Here is a 22,363-nt window from a genome sequence, read left to right on the forward strand (position 1 = left end):
CGGTCGGGGAGCGGGCAGCCCGAACACGAAGGAGGTGCTCGCGTGTGGTTTTAATTCCGTTCGGTCTCACGTGGAGGCCTCGGGAAGGGTGTGCCTGAGAACTGCCTTTCGAGAAAGTGCTTAGGGGACAGGCGTCAAGAGAAGCAGAAAGATGCTCGGGCCGTTTGGAGGCCAGGCTGGCGGGTGCTCAGAAGGGAAACGTAGTCACCACATGACCCGCCGCTCCTGTCCCGCGGGACCCCGGGCGTCCGCCCAACAGAAAAGGAAGCCACATCCACTCAGAGAGCCGTGCTCGCGGGACCGCAGCGACATTGTGCGGCACGGCCCAGACGCCCCGTTGCTGATGAGTCCCGCCGTTCAGTGAATATCATTCCAGCGGAGCAAGGCCTCCGCTCCAGAGGCCGCACCGGGGACCAGCCCTGAACGCATCGCACAAGGTGAAAGACACCAGACACAAAAGGCCCCCTGTGTGTGACTGGTTCACAGGAACTGTTTAGAAAAGGCAGATGTGGGGTGGGGGGTGGGGGGGCAGAAAAGTCTGCTGAGGGGCCGCCGGGGCTGGTAGAGGGTGGTGGAGGGCGGTCGTGACTGCTGAGGGGTCAGCACATACAGTTCCTTGTATGCGGTGGGGGGGGGGGGTCTTCTGACCGGCTGTGGGGTGGGCCACACACCCCAGGAAACAGCAGGCATTGCCTGGACCCTCCGGAAGGGTGACTGCAGCGTGGGAGCCGAATTCAGTGCAGCTGCTACAGACAGGTACATGGAGACGTCCTTTTGGCCAGTCCTCCGCCCAGTCCCAGGGCTCGGGGACAGACAGCGGCCCCAGTGTGGGCACCGCCCGGTCCCAGGGATTGGGGACGGACAGCGGTCCGGCGGGGCTCCAGCTCAGAGGCCCAGACCCGGCCGCGCAGAGCTGACCCCATACTGGGAGTGTTCATTTTCCTGTCAGTGGCCCCAGGAAGGAGACCGGGGAAGGGGTTTGATCCTGAGCTCCCGGAGCACACAGGGCCGCCCTCCCCACTGTGGACGGCGGACGGCAAGGCGTCGGCCAGAGCGCTTCTGGTGCCGCCTTTGAAGACGCGCGCTGTCATCTCTGCGTCCCCTAGGTGCCACCTGCCTGTGAACGTGGGCCACGGGTCTGCTGCTCGCGGCAGGTGGCCGAGGCCGCCGTGCCCCCGTGCCGGCTGGGGTCCGGTGTGGGGCTGGCAGGGGCAGCCGCCCAGTTAGCGCAGGCGAGGGAAGGACCTCAAAGCCGGCGCTGCCGTGGGGGGGTGGACAGAGGGCGGGTGTCCAGGCTGTAGACCTCGCCCTGGGTTGTCAACGCCCCCCTTCAGAAGGCCACCTGGCAACCTGGGCTGTCGTAAAAGACCCGAGACTTTAGGGAGCTCGAAGGCCAGTCGGTCTCCTTGCCGGCAAGGAGGTGGCAGTGACCAGACCCAGCTGGTGGCCCTGCCCTGGCCGCACGGGCACAGGGAGTGGGCGCATGGAGGCAGTGAGGGGGCATCGGGTCCTCTCGGGAGTCGTGGGCAGAGCTGGACTCGGCAGGAGCCCCGAGGGGACTCGGGGTCAGTCTCAGCCTGGGGTCCTCACCCAGTGGGGAGGCCTCCCTGAAGGAGCCGGGCGGCACCTGGGCAGGAGGCTGCCGGGGGTCCCGGCCTTGAGAGGACCCAGTGGACCCGTCACCTTCCCTAATCCAGCGTTAGCGGGACGGTGACGCACCAGCAGAGCAGACAGAGCGGGGCGCCCCTGCGGGGTCTGCGGGCCAGAGCCTGGCTCAGGATGGAAGGCCCTCACCTGCCTGCTAGCGGCCGACAGAGGGGGTCCTCCCAGAGCAGACGAGGTCTCCGCACGCCCCTCCGTGGGAAGGGGTCGGGGGCGGTCGTGTTGGAGACCCACGAGGGGCTCAGCACATGGTCATGAGTCCGGGGCGGTCCCTGTGGGTTCTGCCAGGGCCGGACGGGCCCCTGCTCTCAGGGGAGAGGGCAGGCTGGGGAGAGGGCAGCAGGGAGCTTCCACGAATGTCGCTGTGACTTCTCAGATTGCGGAGAGACTCTCAGTGGGAACCCGAGCATCTGAACCACGCCCCCCACACGTGTGACCTCTGTGACCTGCCTGACCAGATCTCACCGGGGCATTCCAGCCGTGTGGGCCCCGGTGCCCCCTCCCAGGTGGGCGTTTGCCCTCTGGTGGACCAGAGCCATCCCAGCCCCTGTGTCACCTGGGGCCCCGGGAGGACACTGGGCGGGTCCCACTCATGGCGTCCCTGCCGACTTTCTTGCATTGGCACCATCTGTTCCTTCTGCTTTCCGTTTGCAAAACGTAGAGTAAGAACTTAAACAGCCAGTGGAACCGTGGACGCAGGATCCATCCGGATTCTAGAGCCGTCTCTCTCTGCGCCTCATGTGGCATCCCGCGTGCCCGCAGCCCCGGGCTGTGCTGGCTTCTGGCACCTTGCCTGTGGCCCTCGCGGGCTGGGGAGTGAGCCGCCTGTAGGCTCCGAGGGCTCAGGCTGGGTGGGAGCGATTCCCTGAGACGCGGGAGGCTGGGCTGAGGCTAGGGCTTTCTCAGGGCGGAACAGGCTTCCTTGTAGACCGCTGCGCATGGTGAAACCTCAATTGGGACCTAAGGAACCAGCCTCCCTTTATTTATTCAGGGGCCCCTGTGCGCGCTCGAGAGCCCAGACGAGGAGCCCGCATGCCGACTCAAGAACGACCTCAGTGTTGCCGCACGTGCGCGGATAAGTATGTCGTGCGATCTTGAGTAGCTCTTTGGACAACAGACCGTTCACATTTCCACTCCTGCATGACGAGGGGGAATCGTGCCCCTGCAGAAACTGTCTGGCCAGTCCCTTTTCAGAGTCCCATTTAGTGGATGTAGAAACTGAGGCTGTGGGGAGCTGAGTGCCTTTCCTGAGCTCTGCAGGGAGGGCAACAGAGAGGCCCCAGTGTGGAGACTTTTCTGGGCAAAGACCTGCCTGGGACGCACGAGGGGAGAGGACGGGGGCTCATCTGTGGCCCCAGAAGGAAGGGAAAGGCGGGCCGTGGAAACCCGCCTGGCACCAGGAGAGCTGTGGCCGGGTCTGTGAGCCCCAGAGACGTCCCCTGTGTGCGTGTCCAGCCACAGGAGAAGATGGGGAGCGCCAGCTCAGACCTGCCCTGTAGCTGGTCCCCAGCAGCCTGCGAGGTCTCAGGACCAAGTACGGATAGACCGGATGGGGCAGGGACACAGTGAGACAGGCTGAAAGCCACCGGGCTGGGGTGGCCCACGCCCTGCACTCGCCAGGGGAGGCCGCTGTTGCCATGGGTCCTGGACCTTGTGAACACCTCCCACCAAATCTGGGCCCAGAGTCAGGACGGCCCCGCAAAGACCCTCCAGGGTGGGGGGGGAGGGGGGCAGGCGCGTCCAATGTGCACACACAGCCACACGCCCACCCCACCTGCACACACACTCTCGCGTGTACACACAGCCACACCTCTGCACACACCTACACTGCTGTTCTTTTCCGCATGTCCGTGGGGGGCCTGTGTCCACTGGGCAGGTAATCAGCCCTCCATCTCTTTGTAGCTCTCTCAAGTGAGGTTCTCAGGGCGCCTGGGTGGCTCAGTCGGTTGAGCATCCGACTTCGGCTCAGGTCATGATCTTGTGGTTCGTGGGTTCGAGCCCCACGTCGGGCTCTGTGCTGACAGCTCAGAGCCTGGAACCTGCTTCCGACTCTGTGTCTCCCTCTCTCTGTCCCTCCCCCGCTCATGCTCTCTCTCTGTCTCAAAAGTAAATAAGCGTTAAAATAAAATGGGGTCCTCGTCACAGAAAAGCCGGGGGGGCCCTAAGAGCCAGTGAGGCTCCCGGTCACGCAGCACCCTGGTATTTCCGGGGCACAGCGGCTGGTCGCTCCGTAAGGGCCTGGTGAGCAAACGTGGGGTCAGAGCCCAAGGCTCAGCTGTGACTCTGCCTCGAAGGCACAAAACCCTCCTCACCACCCTCTCCTTCGATCGAGGTCTCGCCTTCCCAGCCGCCCTTGTCTTAGTCTTAGAACCGGATGCTAGTGCCCGTGGTGACCGTGACCCCAAACCAGGGGCCCCGTGATGTGTGGGTGCCCTCCCCAAGGAGGAGAAAATGTGGCTTTCCTATAGCAGCGGCCACTCAATAGAAATAGCAGACGTATCTACCAAGTCAGCTCCCGAGAGCCCGTCTGAGCTAGGATCCATCTGGACCAGACTTTCTAGAAACTTCTCCAGGGAGATGGACCCCAAGAAAGACAGCTATGAGGAAAGGAAGGAAAAAGCCGCTGTAAAGAAAGAAATCTAGTTTTCCCATATGAGATTCAAAAAGGTCTTACTTTCCAGAGAGAGAAGCTACACTGTTTAGCTGAGCAGTGAATTCATGTCCCTCCAGCTCTCAGCTGCGGGAGGTAATGTGAGTCCGAGACTCCTTCTGGCTCTCGCTGTAGAAGTTGAAGGGAAGGGCACACTCCTTCCCAGGTGCGGCCCTGGCACCACCCGCCCCAGTTCTTCCTCCGGCTCTCTGCCTCATGGCACAGAAGGGCTGCGCAATCACTGCCAGCCTGCGTTCCCCCAAGGCCCCGGCTAGAGCAGCCGACCGCTTCCGTGTTCGTGGCCGGGCTGAGCGGCAGGTGTTACGAGGGGTGACACAGCTTAGGTGTCTGCGGCAATCTACGTGCACCCCGAGGTGACTCTGATCTCAGACTCCCTGCTTGGGAGCAGAATGACTGAAAAAGACACACATTAAGACAGATCTGGGGAGAGGGTTTCGTGGTGGCTCTGTCCTCCGCGTGTGCTTGCTTTCCCGCCGTCTCTGTGCGCCGTCTCTGCCTGGTATTTGCCGTGCACGCCTCCCAGCACCACCACCGCCCCCCACCCCACCCCCCTGCACCACACGGTTCAGCTCAGTCACCGCGATCCGCGATCTGTGTCCTCGGCAGGCGGGTGCTGAATCAGCCAGCTCTGGAGACCTGCCCCCGCGCGTGTCCTGGGACGGCCTGGGCTATTCTGCCAGTGGGAGTCTGATTAGCACCAAACGTGCTGACTCTCGGAGATTCTCCGCGATCCCTCCCCCGCCTAGGCTGCCCGCAGTCCTCCCACCTCTTCCCGGATCCTGCTCCGCTCAGCGAGGAGCTCGTCTCGCGGCCCATCTCCTCAGGCCTTGGGGAAAGCTGGGTGGCTCAGGGTCCTTGCAGACGGGGAACGGGCCCTGGGGTTCCCCCAGCTTCTCTCCCTTGGCTCCCCGGGCCCATCCCCGAGCTGCGGGGATGACCACACAGTGCCCGGCTGCTCTCTCCGGTCACAAGGGGCGCTGACCGCTTCACGCCGCTTAGTAGGCAGCAGGGACGTGCTGTGAGGTCGCCGGGCCAGGACAGGTGGCCCCCAGCCTGTCAGGCTCAGCCCCCACCCGGGCTCCCCTGTGCAGAGCACAGAACCTTCTGAACCGCCTCAGCGAGGGCCCAGCCAGCACCGGCCGGAGGCCCTGAGCCCGGGTCAGGGTCCAGTGTGTTATGTGTCCTCACGGGGGCCCCCCTGATTGAGGGGACATTTCACAGAGAGCAGGGGGGCTAGCATGTGCCCTTATGGGTTGTGGGTTCGGGGGGATGACAAGCTTCACTCTGTGCCTCCTAACTGCTCCCGCAAGAGCCGGACAGCAGCGTCGTCATCATCCCAGGGTGGTCAGCAAATCCCGCCAAGCACCGCCGGACCGTGGCTGACGAGCGGTAGAGGTGGAGGGGGGGCCGGCCGTCCTAGAAGCAGCAGCTTGTCCCAGCAGGGTGACCTGGGCAGGGCAGGCTCACTGGCTCGGCCCCGGGGACGCTGGGGCACCTCCTTCCCCGGGGCGGTGTCCTCAGACCCCACCCAGCCGCTGCTAGATCCCAGGCGCTCTGTGTTCTGCACGCGGGAGACGGGCTCCTCTGGGAAGTGTCGTGCCCCCCCACAGGGAAGGGTCGTGCCCCCTCCACAGGGTCAGGCGTCACGGATATCCCAGACTCAGGATTCGGTTCATAAACACACGGGCCCACGAGCTTCATCGTGTGGAGCCCGACGACCGGATGTGGGGCTGGGGACGACCCCGTGGGGAAGGTCCAGAGGGAAGGGAGAGTCCGGACCTCATCCTGGTCGGGGGCAGCTGTGCAGCCCCCCTTACACCCGCCCCGTCGCCCGAGGGGCAGCTGTGCACCAGCAGCGGGGAGCCCGGCCTCTCGTCCGGCCTCTCCTGCGGGAGGCCCTCCGCTGCCCCTGCGGGGACAGAGGAGGAAGGGCCCGTCCTCCTGACCACTCCGGGAAGGAGGTTTCTTTCTGGAATTAGTGAGCGTTTGTGACGATCTGACCCACGGCCCCCAGACACGTTCAGGTCCTGCTCCGGGGCCTGGAACGTGGCCTTAGAAGCCAGGGGGCACTTTGCAGAAGTGATCTGAAGCAGGGGCCGTGGGGTGGGGATCGTCTGGGGGGCTCCACGTGCGGCCACAGATGTCCTTGTAGGGGGCGGCAGAGGAGCGGCCGTGGGAGGGCAGAGGGGGAGATGCTGGCCGCTGCCTCTGCAGGTGGAGGGAGAGGGGAGAGGAGGCCCCCAAGGGCCGCGTCTCCCCTCGGCCGCGGCGGGGTGGCCCCTGGTCCTCGCCCCCTAAGCCCCGGTCGCACATTGGCCTCCGGACCTGAGAGCCGCCCGGGGAAGCCGCGTCCTTGCCGCCTCCGTCAGGTGCACGGCCGGCTCCTCGGCCCGCTCGGGGCTCGGGGGTCTGCGCGCGTGGCTGCTGGGACGTGAGCGGGCCCGGAGCCACGGCTCGTGTCCTCCCTGTAGATGTGACACCGGCAGCCTTGGAACCCGGCCGAGTCCAGTCTGTCCTGGGGCTTCTCCAACCGACGTCTGGGAGGTTGGCCCCGCCCCCGGCACTTGGATGGACCCCCAGCCTCCCCCCCACCCTGGGCGTTGTCATCACCTCACCGGCGGGGAAACTGAGGCTCCGAGAGGTCAGGATTCAGTCAGACCATCCGGCTGGCAGGCCACCGAGCCCAGACCCGTGTGGGGCACGAAAGGCAAGAGTGATGCGCTTCAGAAATTCCTGCGTGGGTGACACCTGCTGAGAAGCTTCCCATCACTCGGACCCGAGGGTCAGATCTGCCCGAGCAGCTGTGGGTTCAAAGTCGAGCCTTTACATTAGGGTCGTGTGAGGTCAGCGGGCGGGGCCCTGGTCCCTCAGCACCCGCGTCCTGGTGAGAAGGGACACAGGGTCCACACATGCAGAGAAAGGCCACACGAGGACACGGGGAAGGGTCGGCATCCACACGCCAGGGAGAGGGGCCTCACGAGAGACCAGCCCCGCCCGCGCCTGGATCCCCACGCGGCTCCGGCCGAGAGAGGATGAGGGTCTGTGGTTGGAGCCGCCCGGCCTGCGGTGTTGGCTGCCGGGTCGCTGGTACCGCCCCTCCCATCCAGACGGCGGCTGCTGGGTCCGTGTCACCGCGGCTCGTGTCCTCGCCATGGCCTACCCCCGTCCTCTGGCTTACGCGAGACTCTTAAAATGAAACTGCGTGTTTTTTCTTAAAAGCAAACAAGCCAGAACCACACCCCCACACTGGTGGGGAGACCCGTCCTGTCCCGGTGTCACAGAGAAGGGCGCAGGGACCCAGAGCGCCGGGGGCGGGGGCCTGATGGTGGGTGTGTCTGAGAGCACCTGCAGGCTCCTCCCACCGTGGCTCCGCCCCCCCCCCCCCCCCCCCGACCGGGACCCCCAAGCCCCTGAGGCGGATGCCGGCCTCATCCCCCAGGGAGGTTAAGAAGAGGGCCCAGCTCACAGGCTGCCCTTCATACCTGGGCAGACCGGCTCCAAAGCCCGTGCCTTACGAGCACGTCCTGTCCCCCAGCCCAGAGCCCGGCCCGGGATCGCTCGGCCGTGGACACTGGCGGTTTGCCCACAGATCCGGGTCCGTCAGCTTCGGGGACCGCGTCCTCCCTCCCTCCTTCCGTCCTTCCTTCCTTCCTTCCTTCCTTCCTTCTGTCCTTCCTTCCCGCCCTCCCTGGACACACACAGCGCGTGCCAGGCCGTCTGCGGCTCCAGAAATACACAAGGAACGTGTCCCCATGAGCACAGGTCTTGCCTTGGGGAACACGCCTGGTAGCGCAGGATGCGGGCAGTAGAGGGCCGGCCCGCGGGGGGCTTGCTCGGAGCTGATGTGAAGAGGGAGGGGGCACGGGTGGGGGGTGGGGGGGCAGGGGCCCGGAGACGTGCAGATGCTCAGAGCAGAAACGGGGCCTTCAGGAACCTCACCCGGGATGTGTCGGAGGCAGCGTCCAGGTGCTCTGGGGCCCGAGGGGTCAGCCCCCGGGGCCGCCCCCCCCCCCCCCCCCAGGGCACCCCCCACCCCGATGAGGAAAGAGCGAGTTGCACACACAGCCACAGGATGAGCAGAAACCCTTTTGGGTGGAGGGCTGGGCTCTTCACCACCTGCTCGGGGGACCCTAAAACCTCAGCTGTTCTCCCTTTCAGCGTGAGAGGCAGTTGTCTGCTGCTGGCTCCGTTAGACTTGCTCTGATGGTTTATAAACAGGAAGTGGGGAGGTGGGGATGTGTTTACACCTGGGGAAACTGAGGCAGGCAGCGCCGAAGTAACCTAGGGTGCTTAGATCACAAACAGCCGAGCAGCGTCAAGACCCTGGACGCGAGCCCCGACCTGGTGCTGAGAGACCCTGGGAAGCAGTGGTCCGGCCGTGGCCCCAGGACACGTGTGGTGGCCACGTGGTCTAGCCTCATTCTAGAGCAGGAGCAGGAGGGGCCTCCGAGCCTGTCATCTGAGGGGACCGTCTCAGTCCGCGTCTCCATCCCTGTGGCCGGGCCCGTGCTCAGGGGGCTCCCCGCCCGGCCCCCCAGGCCGATCAGCCTCCTGACCGGTGTCAGAGCCTCACCTCCCCGAAGAGCCAGGCAGGACCTCACGCCCGCCGGAACCCACCCAGTGCCCTGCAGAGTGAGCCCGGGACGCAGGGAGTTGCAGGCTGGGAGGAAGGACGGACAGGGGCGGACATGGTGAGCCCATGCCCGGGGACCCACCGCAGGGTGCACGGAGCGCGCCTCACCCGGCCCAGACACGCCTGTGCCGCTCACACGTTGGGACGGAGGGTGCGGGGGCTGCTCTGAGGTCGCCAGCCCTCTCGGTGACCCCAAGGAGCTGCCGTCAGCCACGTCGGGCAAGCCACGGCCAGTCCGGTCACTCTGATGAGCCTGGGTTTGGGGAGAACGTGGGGTCCAGGCTTCCTTGTGTGTGGACTGGCCGTACAGCTTCAGGGAACAGTCCCGGAGAGGAAACCACGCACGGGTGGCGGGACCCGGTGGGATGACGTGTGGCCTTTCCAGAAGCTTCTTCCTTGCTTATGTCTTTATCTTCCCCATGGCAACAGCTCTTTCCGAGCCTCTATCCAGGCAGGCTGCCGTCGCCTCCGTGTCTCACCGTGTCTGCGTGTCTGCTGTTTATTAGGACCTTTTGTTCGGGGCTCTCAATCCAGAACGGCGCGTTCTTGAATACAGGTGCCTGGTCCTGACCTCGCGTCAAACACAAGCTTTTAATGAGGAACAGAAAATACCGCGCATCGGACTCGGGCTGGAAAGTTCTGTCATGTTTTTTAGACGACCGAGTACTGAGAGAAACCTGCCTGTCACCGCAGAGAAGTTTCCGGGGTGGGCGGAACGACCCCCGGACGGGGCTCTGGCGGCCCCACAGCACCATCCTGGCCCGCGAACTGACAAGGCACCACGCACAGGTGGCTTGTCCGTGAGCATCTTCCTGTGGCCGAGGGGGCACAGGAACCACCCACACGGGACGCTTCCCCAGGGCAGGGGTGTCACGGCCACAGGGCCCCAGCCCGCTGACCCAGATGCCGAGTCCTGAGCCCTCGAGTGTGTGGGTGAGGGGGGGCCCCCAGGACGGATGCGCTCTCGAGAGGCGGGGCTATTCACAGGGGACTCTCCCTGCAGCCTGACGGTCCGATGGCCCTCTCGGTCCCTCCAAGCCCGGGGCTCACCGGCTCCACATGTCCCCGAGCAGGTGGGAGCCCATGTGGTCACTGGAGCTTAGCTGTGCAGTCCCCAGGGGAGGGGGCAGCCGGCCAGGACAGCAGGAGGGTTCCCCCCGGGGTCCCCTGTGTGGGCCGGCCGACCTCAGGGTGTGACAGAAGCGGGCGTCCCCGAGGAAGGGAGCCAGAGGCCAGTGAGGCCGCTCCCCGGGCCCAGCAATGTCCTGCCACAGGCAGAGGCCCCACACGTCAGCTTTTGGTTGAGCTGTGGCCACCCGCACAGGCCACGAGCCGGGAGCCCTGGGAGGTCCCGAGAGGGGCCTCCACCTAAGGTTCCTGAGCTGGACACGCTTCTTGCTTCCCCCCCAGGGCCGGGAACGCCCTGCTGGCTTCTGCCCACACCTGCGAGGACCCTGCCTCCGGGCCCGCCGGACCCGTCACCGCAGCTCTGACTGCAGCTCAGTCCCTGTCACCAGGCCTAGGGAGGAGCTGGTGGCCACCACCAGCTGTGGGCCGGGCCGGGACTTTGTGGAGGTCAGGCCACCCCACCCGTCTGTCTCTGGGGGCCAGGCACATGGTGGGGAAGGGGACTGGGGCTCTGATGACAAAGGCCTCGCATCGGACTGGCCCTCGTGCAGGTGCCCTCTGCGTGCTGCCCTCAGCCCTGTGCCCGGAGGCAGAAGGAGGAGAGATGCTGAGGAGGAAAGCCACGCCCGCCTCTGCTCTGCCCGGATGTGCTGGGCTCAGGCTTCTCTCTCCAAGAGCCCAGGGAAGCCTGGCCTGAGCAGGACAGAGGCTGGGGACACCTCAGCTCCTCTGTGCTCGCCGTCTGTCCCCCAGTCCACCCAGGGGCACGGCACGTGTGGCCGGTGGGGGGGGGGGGGGGGGTGGGAAGGCCCGTGGCCAGACGACACGGAGGCAGACAGGAGCACGGCCGGCAGTGGTGGGTGGGGGCCTGTGGCCCAGGATGGGGAGCCGGCACGGGGCACAGCTGCTGAGAAACTGGATGATGCCGGTCGGTCTGCACAGACAGACAGACGTGTGGGGACCCAGGACAGGCCTCGGGGTGCAAACTGCTGAGGGAGGGAACTGTGAGGCCCTAAACAGTAGAGTCTTGAAGGCTTATCGGTGGAGGGCGGGCAGGCTGGGGTGGCTCCCAACACCGCCCCCGGGTCCTTGGCTCTCGTGCCGAAGGGCTGCCCTCCTGCACCAGGGCCGGCACTTAAGTCCGGCCCCGGAATCCTCAACACGCCCTGCCAGCCAGGTGCTGCCTGGGTCCTGTCTCACAGAGGACACGAGGCCCGGCCCCAGCTGTGGGAGGGACAGGCTGGTGTGTGAGCTGGTGGCCGCACAGCGCCCCCACCGCAGCCGGCCCCGCGCCTGGTTGGAGGCCGTGCTCTGGGGGTCCTGCATCCAGCTTTGCAGCCCAAGGGCTGGCCTGGGGCACACCCTCCGGAGACGCGGGGCCTGAGGGTTGCATCATCCTCGAGGGGCCGCATCCCTCTGTGCTCAGCAGAGGTAGACGAGGCGGGGCGTTCCGCGGAGAGCCCTGGGTCGCCAGCGTTGACGTGAGAGCAGGACAGGGAAGCCTCGCCCGGTCCCGGTCGGACGCGGCCTCACCCTCGGGCGGGACCCCCACCCGCCACCCCGGGCTCTCTGCCGGGAGGACACCCCCCGTCCCCCGGGACGCCCGCTCCGGGAGACGCAGCCCGTCCTTCAGCTCTGCAGGGCCGGCGTGCTGTGTGGTGGCCCGGGGCCCCAGGCCTCGTCACCCGGGGCGGGACAGCGGCCCCCTCTGCCTGGGGCCTCGTGCGGTGCACGGGCTCCGGATCCCTGGCGCCTTCAGAGCCACTGCAGTGATGAAAACACCCGTGTGTGTGGGAGTGCTGGAGACCAGCGGCAGCGTTCTCTGAAATCCGTGGCTAATGAGCGAGCGAGCGAGCGAAGGCACGAGCTTCTGGGAGGAGGCGTGTCCCCTGCTCACAGCAGGCTGTGTTGCCAGGTGGTCCCCAGACGCCCGAGATCAGGGCAGCCGGCCTGGAGGAAGGCAGCTGGGCTGCAGAGACCCGGCTCCCGAGACCACCGTCTGCCTTCCGGGTCTGTGGGTTCCCAGGCCCTGCTCCTGCCGCCTCACCAGCGACCCCGACGGCCAGGTGTCCACCTGTGCCCTGGTGGTCCCGCCCGGTGACGGTGGGCAGGCCCCAGCCCACAGCTGCGGTGAACGCCCTCTCCCGTCCGTGGGGAACACCGAGGCCGAGCTGTCAGGGGAGAGCACGTGCGTGACCCTCCAGACGTCCTGGCCTCGGGACCCGGCACTGACCACCCCCAGGCCCCCGAGGAGGAGGGTCACCCCCTCCTGGGCCCTGTGGCCAGGGCACCCGATTCCCGTTTTATGCTGAGGAAGCAGGGCCGGGGGAGCGGGGTGCCCGGGGCCGGGCAGCGCCCCAGCTCACAGGCCTGGAGGCGCGAAACCCCTGGAGTCCGTGACCCTGACGGGAGGCCGGCTGAGTGTGCTGGTGGACGTGGGGCCTGCGGGGACAGAACGTGTCCACCTGGGGCTTTGCTCCTGGGTCAGTGGGAGGGGCCGGCTTTGATTTCCAAGGAGCGAACGACAGCCCTGACCGTGCCTGGTGTCCCTGTGGCTGGCAGGGGGCAGCGTGTAGGGGTTGAGGCCGTGGCCTTGGGAAGGTTAAGTGACACGGGTCCGGCTGTACGGGGCACGGCCCCCTCGCCGCGGCGCTGGCCCGCGTGGTGCCCCCCCAGCCTTGTGGGGAGGGCGCGGGCGCCGTGAGCAAAGCGAGAGGAACCGCATCTAGACGGAGGGTCTCACCCGGTGTCGCGGGAGACGGTGAGGGATTCCCCCTCCAGCCCCGCGGAGGACCTGGCATTTCTGCCTCGTGGGCCACGTGGAATTAGCTCCCCACACCCCGCCCCCCACCCCCCCCCCCACCGTGTGCACGCCACTACACTGGGGAAGGAGATGGGCTGGAATCTTCCAAATACTTACCTTTGGATGTGGAAACGCCGGTGGAATTTCGTTGTTTACGTGCTTGCCCTTCCCCGTTCTCCCGTGAACGAGAAACAGAAAAGTAGGCAGACTTTCCTCGGTTGAGCCCTGGGGGGCCAGTGAGGGTTTGTGCCCGAGGCGTCTGCATCAGCCCTCCCTGGCCTGGCTGGACGGTGGGGGCACGTCCCGGGCAGCGGGTGGGGGGGGAACCCCGGCCAGGCGAGGGTCCCGCAAAGTGCTGGGGGCTCTGGGAGGCAGGGGGAAGGCCTGGATGTGACGCAGGGGATTGGGGAGCCAGCGGCGGCCCCGGGGGGGGGGGGTGGGGGAGCGGACGGCAGGACAAGCCTCAGGGGGCACGTTGTCTCAAGACCCGTCTCGTTATTCCTCTCTGGAAAGCGCGGGCACGCAGCTGCTGAAGGACGGGACCGAGGCACAGGCCCCAGAAGAGCTCCAGGGAACAGAGTGAATCTTGACAATTAAAGCAATACGTTTTGGTTGCAAAGATGTGACCAAGTGCTCATGTGGTTTAATTGTCGGATTTCTAAAGCTTCCAGCCGCCGCCTGCCATCTTCTGGATTCATGACCCCAAGGAGCACCCCCCCTCCGCCGGCCCCGTCTGCAGGACCCCGCACAGGCAGACCGTGGGGGGCCTGGGGTCCCCGTCCACCCGAGCACCCGGGGGCTATTTCAGGCGTGGATCCTGAAGTACTCAGGGGTCGCCGACCTCCGATGGTCACACCCTCGCCCTCCTCTGCTGTCCAGGACCTCGGTGGGAGGACGCGGATGTGTAGCTGGGGTCTGCATTGTCCCCAGGGGCTCAGCCAACCCTCAAGGGGCCCAGCTGATGACACCTCCCCCACCCCCCTGCCCCGCCAGGGCTCCACGGCCGCATTGCGTGTGGGCCTGGGTCTGGGTCAGGCCGCACCCCCGTCAGTCACCTCTGTTCCCATGGTTCCGGTGGCCGCAATCCCAGATGAGAGCCAACAGCTCCCTGTTCCCCCAGTGCTCCCAGATCCCACGCCGATTCCGCTCTGCCTGGGGCGGGGGCGGGGGCGGGGGGAGCCTGGGCAGAAAGCTGTAAGACCCCAGAGGGCGCTGGTGGGGGCGGAGCGGGCACAGGGGAGGGTCCAGACGCTTTGCCAGGTTTTGTTGCAGAAACAAGCCGCCCGCCCTCGGTGGCTCGTGGGGACCCAGGCCCCACCGGCCCTGCCCTGCTCCCTTCTGGCCACGGCCTCCGTCAGTGAGAAGACGAGCCCTTGTCCTCCGGGGGAGAACGGGGTCTCTGTGGGGGATCTGGATGCAGTGAGCCGAGCCGGCTCTTCTGTTCCGTGGTGCCTGGGGCGCCAAGGGTGCCAGGTGCAGCCTGATCTGTCCCCGGACGGCTCCCTGCAGCCAGGTGTCCAGACTCCCTGAGTGGGTCCTCAGGGGTGACGGGTGGGGCGTGGCCGGCCTGAGGACGGCCCCCCCACACCTACCGCGTAAGCAGCCGGGACACGGTCGACTCCAGGTGCCATCAGGATGGGCTTCTCCGCAGGGGGACCTGGGGAGAGGGTCCCCACGAGCAAGGACCGCTCGTGCCCCGCCTGGTGGGACTGAGAATTTGAGAGAAGGCTAAGAGGCTGTGGTGCGGCCAGCGGGGGTGGGGCAGGGGCCTGTGGGGCGGGCAGGGTTGGGCGGGAGTGTGGTGGGGGCCTCAGGCAGGTGGGGTGCAGATGGGGGCCAGCCGGGGGCGGGGGGTGCCTCTGCGTGGAGAGAGAAGGCTGAGCTGGGATGGCTGACAGCCTCCCCACCCCGGCCGTCACTCTGTGCTGTGTCCCGTCCGCTGCCTGGGGGCCCCTGCGGGGAGGCTGCACAGGGCGGGACAGCCCCTGAGTGCCTGACCAGAGCCCCAGCGTCCCTGGCTGGGCCTGGGGCCACCTTGGGGGGCAAGGGAGACCGGGGCCGCGTGGGCATTTGGGACGACCTGGGACCAGGCTTCTGGTCACAGGTCCAATGGTGTGAGGCTGTGTTGGTCTAGGGAGACCCCCATGCCCCCCACTTTTCTGCCTTTGCTGCTTTAACGGTGGCATTTTCCCCACCCCACAGCCATGGCTCGCGACCATCACCTCACACTTTGTGGCCGTGAGCGTGTTCAGCCTGACATGTTTGTTGGGACTCTGGGATGCAGGGGCGTCACCAACCAGGGGCTTGCATCCCGCCCACCTCTGGCCTCCCAGAGGCTCTGCGGGCCTGTGACACTTCATTACCATCATTTGTCACCACGCAATTAGGCAACACCCGCTGTGTGCATGGCACAGCGCCCGACGGCATTAGGGAAACGGGTGGGCGGAGCTCGGAGCCAAACTGCAGTCCAGCACAGGCCGTGCCCTTGGCTAGCAGTGCTCAGGGCGGGAGCCCGCGGTCACGCCCGGCGCAAGGGTGGGGGTCCCCACCAGGGACACAGAGGAAGGACGGTGCTTCCCAGAGCGACTCCCTGTGGCAGGCGTAGACCTGAAGTCTGACGTTATGTCCTGGAGGAAGTACGCTGGTCTGAGCCAGGGGAGGGACAAGGACGGGCGTCCGTGATGCGCACTGCACCGCGCCCGAGGCCAGCCTGGCGGGCGTGCCCTGGGCTCCTTCCTTCCCGACCGGGACCCTTGGTGTCTGCGGGCTGACACTCTCTTCTCTCTGTTCCTCAGGTCTCCTGACAAACGCAGCCCCAGAGGGGCCCCGGGAGTGGCCTTGGCTCCCTGGAGAGTCCACGCCTCAGCCACGGCCCTCTGTCCGCCGTGGACACCACCTGTTCTCTGCCACCCGCCCACCGTCCGTTTCTCTGTAGCCTGCCAAGGACAGCCCGCTTCCCTGGCATTCTGAGCTGAGTGTGTCCGCGGCAGCGAGGAGCCCGGCCTGGGACACAGCGGGGGCAGCGCTGGGCGTCCGCGGGAGCCTGGCCTCACCAGCCCGGGAAGAAGGGTGGCGCCGGGCCCGGGGCAGGACTGGCCTCTCCTTGTGCCCCAGACTGTCCGAATCGCTTTTATTTTCTTACCCTTTCAGTATTCACTCAATAGACCAAAGAGCAAATCTGTTTTAACGTGGACTCACCCTCACCGTCCGAGTCCCTGGGTCCGACTGGGGGACACGGGGGCCGAGACGTGCCGGTGGCCCCGGCGGGGCGCGGAGGGCGGCCCTGGCGGGCGCGTCCGCCCCACGGACACTGCGGTGCGCCCTGAGAGGGGCCCAGCCGGCGGAGGACATAGCCCCGCGGACCGCGGCCGGCGATGCCCCCACGCGGACCCCGCGAGCGAGCGCGCCTCGCCGGGGACACAGACCACGGCGCCCGCCCCGCGCGCTGTGCTTAGATGGACCTGACCGACTAAAATCCCTTTCTGTTTTAACCAGTCACACCTGCCTCTCTGCAGCTCATTTCTGATAGTGGGATAATCCAGTATTCGCCAAGAGCATGTTGGGTCTCCCGTGACCGCTGTCTCCTCTGATACACCATTTAGCTCCAGAAAGCAAATTAAAGAAAACTCAAGTAACACTTGTTTGAAAGAGATCATTAAATGTATTTTGCAAAGCCTAAAGTTATATATTTAACAGTTTTTATATGCTGTATATTTGTAGAAAATCCTATTTAACAGTTCATGTTGGTAGCCCTGGCTGACCCGAGAGGCCGGCAGAGCGCGGTGTCTCTGGAGGTTCCGGGGGTGGGCGCGGGGGGCCCCGCCGGGCGCGAGCGCAGGACTCTGGGGACAGCAGCCGAGGACGCGCCCGACGTCGCGGGAGCCGCGGTGGGCGCCAGCGGGGACGCGGCTGTCTTCGCCCGGCTCGGGCCAGGGCGCGGCTCCCCTCCTGCCCGTCTCCGCGGACGCGGTGTGTGCGTCCTCTTCCGACGGATTCCGCGTCCCTTGTTCTCACCCCCCCCCCACATGGCGGGTCTGGAGGGGTCTCTGCAGCCGACCCCCGACCCCAGTCCACGTCCCGCTGGCTCTGTCTTCACGCCTGACAGCTGAGACGCTGGGGTGGCCACCGCGTGCAGAGGACGGCCAGCGCCTGACCCTCCCGACCTTCTCGCGCCCTCGGTGCAGGGCAGGGTCTCCGGGCCCAGTGAGCAAGGGGCAGTTCTGTTTCCCCGTCCCCTGGCCGTCGTCCGCCGGGTTCCTCCATTCTCCTGAGTTTCCGCTGAACTACACTACCTGATAGTCCGATTAACAGGTGTTAATGCTAGTTCGATGCTACTAAAAAAAAAAAGAAAAAAAAGAAAGAAAAAGTAAAAAAATATATATATACATATATATATAGAAGCTGTTCCAGCAACCCATAGACTACAGATAGGAGAGAAGATCCATTTAGACCCGTTTCAACGTCCATGAGCATTTAATTTACCTTTTGGTCACCACAAATGTAGAGGTTCGAGTGTCCTGGAGGGAAAGACACGGCCGGGGGTGGGGGGGGGACCTCGGTTTCTGGTGGCCGAAGTGGCGGGCGGCCGAGGGAGGGCCCCGCCTTCTCGCCCCGCCCACGTCTCTGCCTCCTCCCTGTGCGCATTTCCTCCCGCAGCCAGTGTAGACCCCTTCAAAGGCAGAGACTGGAGGTTTAAGACGATACAGCGGTTTTTTTTTTCTTGTTTTACAGTATTCAATTTTGTGTTGATTCAGCTAAATTATGAAAATAAAGAAAAACTCCTTTGGTAAGCATGGCTTTTGTTTGCCGGCCGTGGTGTCCTGGGAGGGGCTGCAGCAGGTGCGTCTGGGGGCGACAGGCCCACAGAGCTCGGCGCACAGGTGGCCACAGGGACCTCCTTCCAGGGCCTGCAGGGCGGCTCCCTGAGCAGACGGTGCTGAGCCCGCAGCTACTCCGGGGCCCCTGTCACCCTGTGTGTGAGTGTCTACCCCCCCCCCCACCACCACCACACAGAGGCCAGGCCCTGCACGCGGAGAAGCAGAGCCCCCACAGGAGACCCCCTTTCCAGAGACATCCGCTCAGATCTGCAGGGGGGTCTTGGCACTGAGAACGTTTCTGCCGCCCAGAGTCCCATCTCCTAGATGCGGGGAAGCCACACCTGTCAGTTCCCAGCTGCTCTGCGTAAAATGGGAGCCCCGGGAGCCGTGGCTGGTGGCTCAGCTGTGGGCTGTCTGCAGCCTGAGCCTGACTGTAAGGAGACTCCCCTGGCCTTTGGAGCCATCGCGGGGGGTAGATGAGACCCCGCTCCTGGCACAGAGCCAGGCGAGACCCGGGAGGAGACCCCCACCCGCTGGCACAGAGCTGGGCTAGGCCTGGGAGGGAGGAAAGGGGGCGGAACGCAGGCCCGGCAGAGGCCACTGGTGCCACGGGGCGGTGGAGGGGGAGAAGCCTGGGGCGCTGTAGTCCGGGCACAAATAGGGCAGGACCGGGGCACCACTTCTCACTCTGTCCAAGCTGAGGAAGGACAGGCCGGAGGGCACAGGAGGGGGCCGTGTGAGGGAGAGAAAGGCGGCTCAAGCGGGAGATCCGGGAGGCTCACCCCCTGAGAGCCGCCCGCCCAGGAAGTCTGCGGTCCGACGTCACTGTCCCAGAGTCTCCCTGGGCACGTCACAGAGAAACCCACAAACCAGCAAGCTGGAGAAAAGGATTGAGACCTTCATGGCCACCGGGGCTCGTGAGAGTGAGGGCGGTCGTCTCCCAAGAACCCAAAGCGTGTCGGTCAGGACGGGCTGGGTCGTGTCTCGGTAACAAGCAGCCCGGCGTCTCGGAGGCTGACCGGCACGTAAACGAGCATCTTGCCTCGTACCACAGACCAGAGCACCTCCTGGGGACAGGTCTCCCGTGAGGCTCCCTCCGTCTCTGTGATCAGAGGAGACCCGTGGAGCATCCAGCCTGGCGGAAAGAGTTCCACACGGAAGGCAGCCGTCTCTGCTCCCTCTGGCTGGTCCCGTCCTTTGCTGACGTGAGCCCTCTGGCCTCGGTTTCCTCACTCGACAACTGGGACGGTCATGACGGCCGCCTGCTTGCAGCCTGGGAAAAGAGCCCCAAAGCCCAAGCAAGACGTGTGAGGGCCACCTCACCGCCGTGGGATGGCCACGCGTGGTCTGTGCGGCGAGCGCTGTGTCCGTGGCGCCCTGTCCCGGCCGGGCGGTGAGGGGAGGCGTCAAGGTGCACGGAGGCTGCCACGGGAGGGGGAGGACGCGGGACAGCTCTCCCCACCGCACGCAAGCCACTCCCGCAGGGCCACCAGGACGGACGGTTTGAGCATCGACGGTGGGGCAGCGGAGGCCACGACCCCCTGGACGTGGCCCTGGGCTCCTGGGGAGCCTGCCTGGCTGTGGCAGTCGCGATTTAGCTGCATGGTATAAGCAGGCCGCGCCTCTTCTCTGTGCCTCGGTTTCCCTGTTTGGTGGGACAGGGAGGTTTGTGCAAAGCTCGCTGGGTTTTCTGGAGATAAAGGGAGACGCCGGTTGTGAAAAGCCCGGCACGCGGGTCGTCCCTAAATGATGGGAGTGCTTCCTTGGCTGGATTCTGCACGTCAGTGCCCGCCACCTGCCCGCCACCGTCCGTCACAGAACCCCGTCCTGCAGCCACGTTTGACGGCTGGGCTCCAGGGCCCCCGTGCCCGCCTCTTACCAGGTGCTGACACGAGCCCGGGCTGCGGGCGAGCGGGAACGCACATCTGCCCGCCTGCCGGGATCAGGCCAGGCTCCGCGGCCACCGTTATACCCTCCTGTCCCAGGCTAGCTCCTGGGCCGGCCTGGCCAACAGTGGGCTAGCTCAGTGTCCCCGGGGCACGCCCGCACGCGCGTGTGTGTGTGTGTGTGTGTGCACGTGTGCACAGGTGTGACTTTTTCAAAATTACCCTCCTGTGCTGAGCACCTTGTGAGCCAGGGTTCCGAGGAAGAGATCTGCATGGTTCCTGACCTCCAGGACCCCCAAGGTCAGGGACCCCAAGGTCACACTCAGAAGCATCCATCCAGAGGGCTGCTGAGTTGGGCTCACCTGTGGTGGAAGCTTGGGCCATCCCAGGGGGCATTGCCAGCCCGCTGGGTGCCTCCCCTCAACCCCGAGTGGCTGCGTCCTCTCCTGCGGGGCACCTCAGGTCCACAGTCACCTATCAGGCTGGTGTTCAGGAGGTGACCACATTGCTCCCCTCATCCTGAGCTGCCTTCACCCCCACAGGCTGGTGCCCATGGAGAGTGTGCTTCTCTGGGAAAGACCCCAAGACTCCCTGGGCGCTGGGCCCACCAAGGAGTGTCGGGGGGGGGGGGCTCTGTGCATCCCCCTCCCAGCAGGACCAGTGTGGGGCTACAGGGAGGACATACTGGGGGTCTGAGGATGATCCCCAGGCCGCTGCTCCTCGGAGGGGCCAACCTGGGGAGAAATGACGTCGGGTGAGGAAGGGGCCATTGCCACTCAGCAGGGAGGTCATAGGCGGTGAGCACAGGTGGGGGAGACAGAGAAGGAAGATGGCGGGAGGGGGAGGGGCAGTGTGGGGAGGGGCCACGGGTGCCGCGCTGGCCGGGGTGGGAGCAGGGCTGGGGTTTGCGTCGGGCTGGTCAGCACAGGACCCAGGACCCCAGGACGGCCGGGGACACAGCACGCCCTCCCCCCACACGTGTCCCAAAGTCCCCGTCTCAGGTGTCTGTCTGGCCACCTGTCCCCCTTCTGTCCACCCTGCACTCCTCACCCTCTCACCACAACTCGCCAACAGCCTCCCCACCGAGCTGAATGTTCACGAGGGCGCACGCTGCGGGCTGATGCTCCCGGCCCCTCCCCGGCCCCCAGGATGGAGGGGACACGTGGAGACGGGGGACACGGCCGATCACACACACACCCGCGTGCCTACCGTGTGCAGGCCCTTTGCTGATGAGGTGTTTGATGGTGACGTCTCCGCACCGCCTGGGTTCCCAAACTGGGTCCAGGCGGGGTCAGACATTCCTGTGTCCGTCCGTCTCTTGGCCCCCGCCCCCCACTGGCCTCACCCGGCATCTGACCCCCCAGCCCACGTGCCCACCACCGGGCACCGGCCTCGAGCACTGGCCTCCCTTCTAAACGTCTGGCGGCCGTCCATGGTTCCAGAGCCGTGAGGAACCATGTGGCTTCCCCGTGTCTGTGCTGGCTGGTCCGCGTTCATGGTCCTGTGGGCATCTCCATCTCCATCTCAACCGCCTTTTATTCCCTCCTTCTGTGCCCAGAGTCACAGAATTGCTCTAAAATAATCACACGTGTCTTTTCTGCTTTTACGAATGTCACCTCATTTATTCCTTCCTCCGGTGCTGCAGGGAGGGCGCGTCAGTGTCCTTCCTGGGTGGCGGGTGGGTGGCCGGTGGCCCCCGGGGGGGTCCGCCTGTGACGTTGGCCCCCTTCCCCCACGGTCTCACTGGGAGGGAGTCTCACTCCAGACAGAGGAGCGAGCGAGCCGAGGGACGCCCACCCAGGCTGGCGGCCCGTCCCCTCTGTCCTGCAGGCGGGACACGCAGCCTGTGGAAGCTGCACCCCTCCGCTGCCCCCCCCACACTCTGTGCAGACGGCGAGAGTGATCCTGGCCCGGGAGCGATGGTAAAGAAGGGCGTGCAGGACGGCCGGGGAGTGACGGGGCCCCCAGGGTCCCTCCCAGACCACGGGGTCCACGGCCAGCGACAGCAGGGTGGGGCCACCGGCTTCGCCACCTGGGGTGGGAGTCTCTCTCAAGCGACGGGACTCAGCAAGGGCGTGCGGAAGCCCAAGGTCGCCCTAGGCGGGCGGAGGTCTCGGGAGCCTGACCACAGGTAGCTCAAGGGAGCGTGTTGGAGACATGCCGACACCTGCCGACCCAGCCCGTCGTGAGCTTGGCCTCACCTCTAGGAAAGCTCCCATCCCAGGGAGACGGCCGGGGCTCGGATGCCCCTCTGGAGAGGAGAGGGGAGGAGGGTCACGCCTGCAGAATACCACTGGGTCTATTGTGCAGACTGTGCGAGGTCAGCTCCTGGCCAGAGGCGGCCGCACAGCCCGTGGGCAAAGCCCGTGATTGCCCTTCCTCCCCCAGAGGGCAGGTGCACCTCAGCCCGTGGGCGACGAGTGTGGCCGTGGGGTTTCGAGGACGGCCCAGACACCCCTCCGGCTCCGGACGGGCCGCACCGCCGTGGTTCCTGGGACCGCCCCAAGGCCCTAAGGGACGAGGCCTCAAAGAACAGGGCAGACGGGACGGACTGGGTCCCTCCAGGGGATCAGAGGAGCCCTAGCCTCACGTTCGGGGTCCCGGCCCCATGTCCTGGCACAGACCCGTCCCGGAAAAGCAGCCCCGTCCGCTAACAGGCCCCCAGCACGCAGCTCACTGGGATATGTTCCCGTCAGGCCCAGAGAAGGCAGGGCCACGCCAGGCTGAAAGCCCGGGGGAGCCCGGGGCTCCTGCCCACAGTGG

The 22,363-nt window shown here is 65.8% G+C and overlaps 1 protein-coding gene across 1 annotated transcript in view; it reads left to right on the forward strand.

Annotated features, from left to right (window-relative positions):
- The window catches only part of TAFA5 (TAFA chemokine like family member 5), a 76,338-nt gene extending 58,657 nt beyond the window's left edge, over nt 1–17,681 (forward strand). The window contains exon 4 of the mRNA XM_049626734.1: nt 15,693–17,681. Within this exon, the coding sequence (XP_049482691.1) occupies nt 15,693–15,701 (9 nt within the window). The 3' untranslated portion in view covers nt 15,702–17,681. The remainder of the gene's footprint in view (nt 1–15,692) is intronic.
- The last annotated feature ends 4,682 nt before the right edge of the window (nt 17,682–22,363 follow it).

Source organism: Panthera uncia, chromosome B4 (assembly GCF_023721935.1).
Source record: "Panthera uncia isolate 11264 chromosome B4, Puncia_PCG_1.0, whole genome shotgun sequence".
Taxonomy (NCBI): Eukaryota; Metazoa; Chordata; class Mammalia; order Carnivora; family Felidae; genus Panthera; species Panthera uncia.